This window comes from Cyclospora cayetanensis, unplaced genomic scaffold (genome assembly GCF_002999335.1).
Source record: "Cyclospora cayetanensis isolate NF1_C8 unplaced genomic scaffold, CcayRef3 CcayRef3_contig_38, whole genome shotgun sequence".
Taxonomy (NCBI): domain Eukaryota; phylum Apicomplexa; class Conoidasida; order Eucoccidiorida; family Eimeriidae; genus Cyclospora; species Cyclospora cayetanensis.
In genome coordinates this window covers 243,966-255,147 of record NW_020312347.1, presented here as the reverse complement: position 1 = coordinate 255,147, position 11,182 = coordinate 243,966, and the positions used below count along the sequence as shown (strand labels likewise).

Genomic DNA, 11,182 nt, shown 5'->3' with positions numbered 1-11,182 from the left:
CTCTTAGAGAAACTTTATTAATCGGTTTTGGGTCGGATAGCTGGGAGCAGCGTAGACTTGCTCGCAGGAGACACTGCACAAGGTACGGAAGGCGCCGTCAGCGGGACGGGCATTTTTGGCACGCAGTTGGTTTTGTGGATGCGGAATCACCCCTCTAAGTGGGGGGGTCGTATTTTTCCTCATGAGAAGGGGTCTCGGCGAACTCGCAGAGTTCAGGTACTTGGCGCCACAAAGGGCTGACGGCATCAAGCGCCTCCCTCATGTCACTCGGCAGGGGTGCAGACACCCGCAGCGGCTCTCCTGTTGTCGGATGCACACAGCACACCGTAGCGGCGTGAAGCAGTACCCGAGAGACCCCGCGAAACACTGGTTGGGGGGGGAGAAAGGCTGTTGGGGCCCCTTTGAGCTGCCGCCCCTCTTCTTTCTCGGCGGCTTTCATGCCTGCTCCTTGACGGCCTCGAAGGCGCGTCATGTGGGCCTGGAAGGCCGCGGTAGCTACTGCGTCACCATAGAGCGAGTCTCCTATGATGGGCTTCTTGAGCATTTGTAGGTGTAGTCTGATCTGATGCGTTCTGCCTGTCACCGGGGAGGCCCATACAACTTGAAACCTGCCGTTGAAGAGGAGAGGTTTCAAGTGGGTGATAGCCCCTCGCAGCTTGCCTGCAGAGGTGCCTGCGTAGTTAGGTGTACAGACACCCCACACCTGCCGCGCGCTAAGCATCTTGCGCCGCTCTGTGGCTGACCTTCCAATGGCCGAACTGACCGTCGTTGGACCCTGCAACCCTCCCTGCGTTACAGCAATGTACGCTTTCTTAACGCGCCTATCCTTGAACTGCTGTCGGAGAGCGGTCGCCGCGTCGGCTGTCTTTGCCAGAAACAAGACACCCGATGTGCCCTGGTCGAGTCTGTGCACTAAGACATCCACCGCAGGATATGGCGGACTGTCGCAGTGGTGGGGCCCTCGCCTTTCCAGCGCTCTGGGGTCGCTAACGAGCGTCTCAGGCAGGGGCCTGTTGATGGACTTATAGTACGCAGTGAGATGTTCAGTAACGCATAGCCTGCGCTTCGAGGGCTTCGACACTGAGTCAATGGGGCACAAGCGACACATGCCAAATGCCTACGCGCTAATCCTGCACCGATCCTGGAACCCATACACACGGCTTATTTCTGTAGCAGTGCAGCGAACGAGAATCCGTGTGGAAAAACCAACTTTGTCGCATTAACAAACCTCAACTCACCTGTTGAAACAGGGGAGGAAGGGTGGACGGCCACTCCTGCTGGTTTGTTCACCACAAGGAGTGCCTCATCCTCGTGCAGCACCTGCATTCCACCGATGCAGTCATCATTTCTGCTTTTGTCTCCGAGACTCGTAGGTGTCTCTTTTACACCTGACAGATGTGCAGGTGAAGGGCATCCCCCAAAGGACGCGGTACTGCCCCAGCGCGGGAGGCCCCTCCTCGCTGACGCCGAATAGGCAGCATAGCCTGGGAGCTCCGGGGCGCCTAAGGACGATGTGGAAGTGCCGAGCCAGGCAAAAGCGGGAGAAAAGAAGGAAATATAAAGTGCTAAGTTAAAGCCAACGACCCACACAATAAGGTTCATGGGTAAAGTTTTCAAGCACACCGATTTGGGGGCGAGAAAATTCCGCAGCTCGTAAGTGGACGGCAGCGAGCATCAGCGGCACCGCTCAACATATCATGCATTGCCGTTTCCAGTAATTGGATCGCATGAAGGAAAGTGGCTGCTTTGTGGTTGTGTGGCCCTTGAAGTACACGGAGTGCAAAGAACCAGCCAGCGCATTTTCAGATTCGATGCGCTTCCAATTAATCACCGATCATGGTGTTGGGGGATGAGCTGATCAAGTAGGTCGCTGAAAGCGAGCAGTACGCTTGATGCCGTGGGTGTGGCGCCGATGACATGAGGAGTGGTGCCCACCTCTGCCAAAATGCGTTTAGGTTCTACGTGTTCTTGAGGTTTTCCGCGGGTACTTCTAACCGTATTTCACCCTCTTCCGTGTATGTCTGCCGACTCCCCGTTTCTTTAGAGATTAGTTACAGCCGAATGAAGGGGGCGGCAGGGGTACAGGGAATGAGAGGGGACGGGAGCGGGGGTCGGGGGCCTCGAAGGGCCCGCCGATGGGGCCCCCAGCGCGATGGTCACTGGCGTTCCTAAAATTTTTGGTGTGTGGCGTCATTGGCCCTTGGGAGAGCACAACGCAAAAATAAGAAGCAAAGAAAACGGCATCAAAGCGACAAACTTCGTACTTCAAGTAGCTTCTTGTGGTGGACGGAAATGCGTGTGTGTTTCCGGTCGTAGTTGGCCTAAGTTACAGAGTACACCCGCAGTGGAAGTGACCTTCGCATGCCACAGGATAAATTGGCAACTGCTTCATAGACCTTTGTAAGATACCAAAGGCATTTTAAAAGGATGCAAGCTACGATCTTTGGATCAAGGCAGCCCAACAATACGGGGGAGGATGTTGAAACGGATTATTCGCTCGCGGTTGCCACATCGGATATATTGTCAAGTGCTCATCGCCCCTTCGAAGACTCTTATGATCTGCCATGGTAAAAGCTATCACAGGCGGTCCTGCCATTTTGCGTCCTGTTTCCGCTAGTGTCGCCGCCTCCCCCTTTGGCTCGACCGCTTAAGAAACAGGCAAACGGAAGCGCCGAAAGAAGAGCCCTCTCATGGTGCTGAATCAGAAGAAACAGTCAGTAGACCAATATAGTAGGAGACTTCTTCCTCGAGACCTGGAAAGCCCCACAGCTTTAGTTTTTCGGGGAAGCCTGCGAAGTCCCGTCCTTTGCGCTGTTCCCTAGGGCTGATGAAGTAGAGGGTTGTTTATGAGCAGCAAAAAGGAATTTATACACCTTCTAAGGGAAAACCAAGTTTCTGTTGCCACCGTAGCTATATATATGTATCTGCGACACGGTCAAATTAATGAGCTGCACGGCTACGACTACATTCCCAAATGGGGCGAAGTACAATTTGCACAAAATCTGCATCGCTGCATCTGCTAGCTTTCAGCAGCCTCTGGCAACGATCCAACAGCCAGACAAAAGCCCCACACAGGAAATTCACAGACTTCCCAGTCAGAGGTGAATCCAACAAGTGGCATCCGACCAGAGGCAAAGTCTCTGATACTGCGGGGGCCGCTTTCCCTACCCTTGGCATCGAGAAGGTGAATAATGCCAGCAGACGTCGGCCCATGGAAAAGGCACTGAAAGTTGGTGTTAGACACTGCTAATTTCATTAAGGTCGCATACCCCCTAAATCTTTTGAATCTCCATGCCACTTTTGAGGCACTAAAGCAATTATTCTGTTCATCAACCATGGACGTCTTCATCATCGTCGTCATCGTTTGGATCCTCCAGATCCTCCGTGTTAAGCCCTAGTTCTCGCATCAGCAGTTGTTCTACCTGCGCAGCGTAGAAAGGACAAATAAGTACTCAAGGGCAATGCATTCATTTACATTCCAAATGCTCATCGTAACGGTTGCCATCGATTCAGATACGAGGAGCTAGATGCATAAGTTGAAGGCCATTTGTGTAGCAGTCTGCCTGCTTTCACGGACCGCATCTCTCTGTTGAACAAGTACCAGCCTCTGGAGCCGCTGTCGGAGACTGTAGCACAAAAAACAGACGGTCGAAAAAACTGGGCTGAAATTTGCCACCGTAATGGCATTCACTCCCTGACATGGAGTCGCGAGCCGCAAAACATATGGAAAAATATACATTTTTTCAAGAGGCGAGTTCTGCAACCAGAGAGTCACCTAAGAGAGCCAACGCATATACGCATAATCGGAATATAGGGCCAACAAGGAATCATTAAAAAGGAGCCACGTACTGGCGATGTTTATATATGTGAAAGGAAAGGGCTATAGCACAGGAAACTGGGAGCGCCAGGAATACGAAGAGGATGAAACAAACGAGCAAAGTTGCATCCGCCGAGTCTGAACAACCAGACAAAAATGGTCTGCCGCAAAAGAATGAATGAAAAGCAAACACACTCACAAAGTTATTTAGAAGCCAACTGACACAGTGTATACGCACATGTACACCCATGCGCACCCATGCGCAGGGCCCCCCATTTGGCCCCCTTCCCTCCGCATATATCCGCAGTAGTGCCACAAACCCCTTCTCTTGCACACAGACATAATGGCAAGGCGGCAGGAAGCAACAACTTGAAACGCCGTGGATCTTGTAGTAAGATAGAAAACTCACTGCCTTACCAATAACAAACCGCACTTCTCCCAAGAAAACCCCAAATGGCTGTTCGTCATTTGGGTAGAAACATATGTACATCCGAGAAGTTGCGTGGCGTCCAGGCAAAGGACCTAGCAAAGGGTCGTCATTCTCAATGGCATCCCTCAAAGAGTTACTGAATCTGCGAAGGGCCACGCAGCCATATCGACCTCCAGAATTGTGGAGTGTGCAGTGTGCATGAGGACGTTGCACATGCACATGCCATAAGAAACAAGCAGTCAGAGAGTTTGGAGTGGGGACTCGTGCCGGTTCTCGTCAACACTCAACCCAAATGTAGGAAAACAAGCAAGTAAGCAGGATGTCGGCTGCAGCCAACATTGGCAAGATAGGCTGTCTGGACAGGAACTACAGGCTTCGCAGCGACATGTATGGCGGAGCCGCTACTGCGATTTTTCTGAGGAAATTAAATTGGCCTTACACGAATCGCAAGGTGTCCGTGTTCGTCTTTTCGTCCCATGCATACGAATGGGGAGCGACGCTCAGCACACTGTGCTCTTCCCAGAACCCTGAGCAAATCGGAGAAATAAGGCCTGCGCGTTTAAGTTGCATTTCTTTGCGACACAACCAGAAATCATCAACTGCCCTGGGGGCAAGATGCGTGGCTAGCTGTACCGTCATACACGCCACAGCGAGCGATCAGCACAACGTTTTACAAGCCCACTTACTGGAGCAGGCCTTTACTGAACGTGTTATTGCTCAATTTTGGGAAGACTGACCCACGCACGGCTGCGCCGTTCCATTGGGGGATTCCTTGATGGCCAGGCGGTTGAAGCGGCTGAGGTTCGCTCCTTCTGAACAAACACATGGCAATAAGAACTGTACGAGCCCCCCTGCAAAAGAGTTGTTCTATTTTGCTCTAGCCTTGACAATGCAGTGTAAGACACGAAAACACGATTTGCAGCCAGTTTAGAGCCGAATAGACCGAATGAACACGGCAGGCAGACAGAGGCACAAGGAAGCGAGCGAGACCGCCAACTCCCTTCCCTCCTTTGCTTGCAGTAAAACTGCTCACAGGCTCATGAAGAGCTTACGGATATCACGGGTGTATATCCATCCTGCATCGATGAAATGACGAATTTGAATATCCTCCGGTTCGTCCATCGAGCCTTCGTTTGGGCGCGGTGTAACGGCAGGGGAAACATGAAACTTCAGTTCTCCCACGAGCACTGCCCCTTCCTGTAAGGTCCTCGCTTCCTCTGCTGTTGGCCTTTGTTTCTCCTCTAGTTTTGCGGTTTCGTTCTGACTCGCAGCTGCTTTCTTCGCGAGAGACGCTTCCCTTCCACTTGCAACCTGTATCCCTAAATCAGGGTTAGACTTGCTCTCTGGAGACTCCACCTGCACCTTGTCTGCAGCTGCACTTCCTACAGCGTCCGCAGGACGGACAGTACCATCCGTCGGGTTCCCCCTAAACTGCATCTTCGCGTTCTGCTGGAGTCCACTCATGAAGCAGACACCCACACGCCACTTGAAAGACTTTTCACGTTCACTTTTGTCTGCACTCAACACCATTCAGAAGTAAGCACACGCGCGCACAGCGCAGAGCCAACGCATTATTTCCGTGAAAAGGAGTCCACTCATGAAGCAGACACCCACACGCCACTTGAAAGACCTTTCACGTTCACTTTTTTCTGCACTCAACACCATTCAGAAGTAAGCACACGCGCGCACAGCGCAGAGCCAACGCATTATTTCCGTGAATGGGTAAGGGTTTTTCGCGGAGAACGCATGTAGGCTGCAGGGAAAACAAGGTCAGACGCCATAACTTAAAGAGCACGGCAGGCCAAACGCTCACTACCTTCTGCAGCAAGTCGCCGCGCTTCCACCTCATGGGGGGCCAAGATACTGGGCAGTGCCTCGGGGGAGGCTGAATTCCTGCCACTTGGCTCCTCTCCATTCGCAACATCCTGCTGAGCTGCCTCCTTCCCGCCTGATTCCTGCCCCCCCTCTGAGCTGGGGGGGGCCCCCTTAGCGCCATCTAGGAGATGTGGCACCGCTTTATGCGGTTCTTCCCAGATATCCACGCTGTAGTCCAAGGCATCAAGCACTCTGGCGAGTTTTTCCTGAGAAATGGAGAAAGTGATATAGCGATTCAGACGGCTTAGGGGCAGTTCAGAGCCGCAGACCAGCCAAAACACATCTTGAAAGGCACCGTCGTCAGAGGCTCTCTCCAATAGCATGCGCTGAGCATCCTCGCAAGATTCAGGGATGGCCGTGACAGGAGAGTTCAGCGGGGAAGGAGAGGGCGTGCCTTGGCCGTCTGCTGGCAGCTTGATTAGAGCTATGCAGGAGCCCTCCATGAGCGATGCAAACAGAGACTTCTGCCAGTAGGAAGAAGGGTGCTTGTGTGTTGAAGAAGCAAATGCAGCAGCAGGAAGTGCAGACGATGGCGCACTGTGGGCCCCTGTGGCGTGCACGGGGCCCCCAGGCCTGAGTTCTTCTGCAGACGCTTGGTCTGCCGCCAAACCTCCCAGCCTACGCAGAAGCGCTGACGTGGTTGCTCTTTCTAGCCACAAGTTCAGCGTTCTGGAATACGCTGCCCAGTTGCCGAAGATGCGGATGAAACGGGGATCTGTCAGACCGCCTGCCTTTTCCCGAGTCGTGGGGCTGACATCAGAGCTAGCGCCTCCCCTTTCCTCTAAATGGACTTGTGAGGAAGCGCCAGCCGATGTGCCATCCTCAGCAGATTTCTGCCAATCTGGCATCCTGCGTCGATGAAACCATTCCGGTGGCACTTCTACAGGAAAGGTCTGATTCAAGAGAGGCCCCTGGTGCGAGTCCCGCCTAGAAAGCACCTTGTATGGGGGGCCCTTCTTCCCTTCATCACAACGCACAATCTCGCCGGCAATAACAAGCGGTGCGGTGCAGTTATCATCGTAAGAAATGGCCTCGAACGTCAGGCTGCTTCCAGCGTCCTCAGTAGCTGCAGAACCCGAAGGTGCACCATCAATCGAACCTCCAGCGACCTCGATAGAAGCGGTAGAATGATTAGGTGTCGACAGAGCTTGCTCTGTGACGGCTGGTGAAGCGGCAGAAACGGCCCTCACTCCTATCCCCGATGCACACAATGCGGCGTAAGGTAGGAGGAGGTCAAGGTGTCCTACCAAAGCCACGACAACCAGAATGTGGCAAATGCGCCTTAGAATCCGAATTTTAAATGATGTCGAGCCGTGCGTCCCTCCCCTCGAGGGGCTTCCACCGCACAGAGGAACCATGCCACTCTGTGTACAGCCTTCGAACTTGGCCGCCTCGCGCGTTTCGCGTTGCAAAGTCCGCAGATTTCCTAGCCTGATTTCATCTTTCAGCCCGTTTGGTCCGGCACATTCCCGAAAGACATGGATTTGCAATGAATTCGGCAGACCGGGATGGTCCAGGAGTGCGCCATGCCAAGAGTCCAGCCCCCGGTGAAAGCAGGCACAGACCCCCACCAAATCCCTCCAAATAGTGAGAAAATGCACATGAACACTTGTAATTCATGGGTTGTTGCCGTACTGCGTTTCATGGACTCGACAAAGCCAGGCAGCTGCTGTAACACGCATGCAGCTACCGCAGGGGATCTTCCCCAGCCAGTGTGGCTGTATGTGCACATCCATTTGAGCACTAGGCAACAACACATATCCAGGGCCTGTACGCCTGTGTGGAAGCCTCAGCTACACGGCGCCGGATACTAAGCTCCCAACGTGTCTGCCCCTGAGGAGATCAATGGCAAGGCTTGGGGGCCCTACCCCAGCCCTCCTCGTGGGGGTGGGCGTGGCGTCGGTCTTCCTGCTGGCTCTGTTCATGCGAAGGGTGTGGGCGCATTCGAGGGAGAGCGAAGAGGAGCGCAGGCGTTTGAGCGCTCTAGAGCGCTTGGCCGTGCTCTCTGCAGCAGCTCCGGTAAATAGCATTCCGAGGCGGGAGAAAGAAGCCCCTCGCCTCCTTGCACCTGTAGTGCTCGCCGGGAGGAGCGCTGCGAGACACGAGGGCGCTAAAATGTGTGGCACTGAAGGCAGCTTCTTCCTCGCACGCTGTAGGATTCTAGCCTTCAGCGGCGAGCGGCATGGCCTGTGATGCGCGGTGTTTTTGCGTGCCTTTAGAAAGCCAACTCGTCATCAGCCGCAGCAACAGGGGAACTCTTCGAGGAGGCTTTGGGGGCGCTGGAGTCCAACGCTCACAGCCTGCCGCAGGCAATCCTCCTCGACTTCTACGGTTAGCTCGGCTGTCGAGCGCCAGCCGCAGCACCGAGGCCTCTCTGCCAGCAGCGCAATCCGAGAGGCGCTGGATCGAGCTGTCTTGAATTTCTGAAAGGATGCAGTTACCCCATGCTGCTTGCGCTCTGCTCTGCCCTTTTGGCTCAGGGCTGTACAAGCAAGCAACTGAGGGAGACGCCACGGGCAGCGAGCCGCCCATCTACAAGCAACGTGCTCGCGCAAAGTGGTGCGTTTAAGTCTTGGGCGTTCTGATCTTGGGCGGCAATTTGGCCTTTTCATAGCGTGGAATTGTACGAGCTTCTCAGAGCAACAGTGCACAGCAGCTGCTCGAGAGGCCTCTGCGTGCCTGCGCTGCGGCTGAGAGGCTCAGGGCTGTCTGGAATTCTTTCAAGGGGTTGTCTACTGAGGATGCCAAGGCGATGTATGTGCGACTGGCGCTGCATATCGGCATATTAAGCTCTGCACCTCCTCCCGTCCCTGCAGCAAGCAGCACTCGGGGACGCCCCCAAACGGTAGGCACTGCCGGTGTCTGCTGAGTGCACAATCCGCCACATTCGCACTGCAGTCGTAGCCGTAAGCGCCTTAAAACAAATCCTTGGAAGCGGATGGGGAGGGGGCAGAGACTTCCACGCCTGTTAGCAGAAGCCACTGCTGCTGCCTGCTGCTTTGGACGGCGATTTCCCCCCTCCTGGACGGAGGAGCGTGGTTTCTTCCCCTCCTTCCCGCCTCTCTCGTCGAGAGCTTGCTGTTGAATGTTTTCTGCTCGCAGTTTGGGCCGGTACACAGCAGGCCGGTCATGGCTAATGAAGGCGCAGCTGCGGATGACAGCACCCAGTAGGATGCTCTGCGTGAATTATGCTGCGACTGTCACTGGCTTGAAGGAGCGCTGCGTGTTGTTGACTTCTCGTTGGCTGAATAGCTAGCTTCCACGTGTGTCACATGCTGTGGGTGTCTTAGCGCTTGTTCTTTGCCGTCTCTCTGCCCTCCGCAGCCACCCCAGGCGGGTGCGAATGGGGACGGATTGGAGGCTGCCGCTAGTGTGCCTGTTTTGGAGCGCATGCAGGTCCAAGGGAGACGCTTTCTGCTGCCAAGTCGCTTCTGGTGACACGAAGGCGGTGGAGGCAGCGCTTAGAGGTGATAAGACTTCGAATTCTGCAGGCAGCAGCTTGGCCTGTGTTGTGGGTGTAGTGTTGCACAGAAGAAAGGACGAGGAAAGCAAGGGGGAGGCGGGGGTCTTTAAGGTAGCGGTCCGTTGTGGAGAACTCTCCGCGAACGGAAGCAGCGCATGAAGAAGCTTTATGACCTCCGGGGTGTCTGTCCACTCTCTTTGCTGTTGCAGAAAACCGATCTCTAGTGTCTGCTACTGGCGATGGGGGAATGACAGCCTTGCACTTTGCGGCGGACAGGTGCGCAATCTCGCGTATGAGGCGCTTTAGACTTTCTTTCGAACCGCCTAAATGTAGCTTTGGCTGGTTTCTGGTTGAGGCGCTGTTGCATGCGCGAAGACCTCCACGCCTTCGTTGCCTTGAACCTGCCTGCGTAGCTTGGCAAGAGGCGGCTCTGCAGAGATGTGTACTGTCACCCGGCGGCAGCATGCGCCTGCCTGCTGCTTGCGTATGCTCTTCAGAGGCCACCTCGACATAGCCAAGATGCTTCTTGCGCATGGTGAGGCGTTGCACAAAACAAGATTTCTGGGCACGGCAATCCCCTGATTGCGGGGGACGCCATTGGGGCGGGGGCGTGTTGCCACTCAGCCCATTCGCACACCTCCCTGCTACTGCTTCTGCTGAGATGCTTCTGAGTTCAACAAAGTTGGTCTGTATAGATCGCCTCTCGCGTCCTGCCTTCACTCGCAAAGGGACAATCACTTACCCGAAGACTGCTGCCCTGCACTCTGTACTGTACGCAGGAGCCGACGTGAATTACCAAGATGACTTGGGGGAAACGCCGCTGCATGTTGCCATCGCAGCCGAGCAAATGGATATGGTTGCACTCCTTAGGAAAGCGGGTGCCAACATGGCCCTGAAGAACAGTGACGGAGATTCCTGTGACTCCTTGCTAAACAGCCTCAGAGACTCCCAGCAAGACGACTGAGGCAAGGCTTTCACCGTGTCAGAGGCCCCGGCGACTTGGAGCCCACGGTCTAAGGCCTTTTGGAGGCGCTTGGGACGGCTTTTGCGCATCACAGGGAGCTTGACAGGAAAAGCCCTTGTCATGGCGCAGACGCATGGGGATATATTACGCATGCAAGGTGCACCCGGTGCCGTAGAGCAATGGGTTTGGCCGCTCGCCACGGCTGAAGAGGAAAAGCTACCTTGGGCCTCTCCCGCTATTGCGGGGAAATCAGGAGGGGCCCTCCAGGGTGTCACGACACTCGCCACAAAACCGTCCTCTCTACATGGGGAGGACGAACACGTAGTTAGCCTAGTAGCACCCGGGACAGCTATTCAGGGGTTTGCTGCATTGACTGTTATTTTGTACGATCCGGAATGGCAATTTTATGCCGAAACAAGGGGGCGTGAGCACAAGGAAGTAGCGGGCAGGGTCTTGGGTTAGCAAGGCCGGTAGGAGCCTGCCACCCTGCACCGAATTGCAGTCGAAAGGGCCAAGTGGATGGCGAGCCACAGAGCAAGGTCAGTGCAGTGCACAGGAGCAAAAGTACACGAGGAATCACGGACTTCGCAGATAGCAGTAAAGGACAGGAATGACATATTGTGTGCAAATTTG

The 11,182-nt window shown here is 54.6% G+C and overlaps 3 protein-coding genes across 3 annotated transcripts; 1 reads left to right on the top strand and 2 right to left on the bottom strand.

Moving 5' to 3' along the window:
• Positions 1-154: 154 nt before the first annotated feature.
• Positions 155-1,326, bottom strand: LOC34620325 (ribosomal large subunit pseudouridine synthase D). Its single transcript, XM_022733582.2, has 2 exons — positions 1,239-1,326; positions 155-1,080 (listed from the first exon to the last, which is right to left on the bottom strand). The coding sequence occupies exons 1-2, from the start codon at positions 1,324-1,326 to the stop codon at positions 155-157; spliced, it is 1,014 nt and encodes a 337-aa protein (XP_022593036.2).
• Positions 1,327-3,329: 2,003 nt separating this feature from the next.
• Positions 3,330-7,767, bottom strand: LOC34620326. The gene is made up of 9 exons (XM_022733583.2): positions 7,572-7,767; positions 6,050-7,365; positions 5,300-5,732; positions 4,985-5,059; positions 4,687-4,774; positions 4,235-4,389; positions 3,850-3,955; positions 3,578-3,626; positions 3,330-3,422 (listed from the first exon to the last, which is right to left on the bottom strand). Exons 1-9 carry the CDS (start codon positions 7,765-7,767, stop codon positions 3,330-3,332), a joined length of 2,511 nt encoding a protein of 836 aa, XP_022593037.2.
• Positions 7,768-7,967: 200 nt separating this feature from the next.
• Positions 7,968-10,549, top strand: LOC34620328 (acyl-CoA-binding domain-containing protein 2). The gene is made up of 9 exons (XM_026334204.1): positions 7,968-8,141; positions 8,342-8,453; positions 8,603-8,678; positions 8,826-8,967; positions 9,225-9,289; positions 9,447-9,589; positions 9,795-9,861; positions 10,083-10,120; positions 10,365-10,549. The coding sequence occupies exons 1-9, from the start codon at positions 7,968-7,970 to the stop codon at positions 10,547-10,549; spliced, it is 1,002 nt and encodes a 333-aa protein (XP_026189989.1).
• The last annotated feature ends 633 nt before the right edge of the window (positions 10,550-11,182 follow it).

Coding starts and splice junctions, on each gene's coding strand:
- LOC34620325 (XM_022733582.2), bottom strand. CDS start 1,326: ATGCAGGTGCTGCACGAGGATGAGGCACTCCTTGTGGTGAACAAACCA. Junction 1,081..1,238: donor TTCCTCCCCTGTTTCAACAG/GTGAGTTGAGGT, acceptor CCATTGACTCAG/TGTCGAAGCCCTCGAAGCGC.
- LOC34620326 (XM_022733583.2), bottom strand. CDS start 7,767: ATGAAACGCAGTACGGCAACAACCCATGAATTACAAGTGTTCATGTGC. Junction 4,775..4,984: donor AACGGCGCAGCCGTGCGTGG/GTCAGTCTTCCC, acceptor CGATTTGCTCAG/GGTTCTGGGAAGAGCACAGT. Junction 3,956..4,234: donor AGAAGTGCGGTTTGTTATTG/GTAAGGCAGTGA, acceptor CTGGTTGTTCAG/ACTCGGCGGATGCAACTTTG.
- LOC34620328 (XM_026334204.1), top strand. CDS start 7,968: ATGGCAAGGCTTGGGGGCCCTACCCCAGCCCTCCTCGTGGGGGTGGGC. Junction 9,290..9,446: donor GCTGCGGATGACAGCACCCA/GTAGGATGCTCT, acceptor TGCCCTCCGCAG/CCACCCCAGGCGGGTGCGAA. Junction 9,862..10,082: donor TTGCACTTTGCGGCGGACAG/GTGCGCAATCTC, acceptor TATGCTCTTCAG/AGGCCACCTCGACATAGCCA.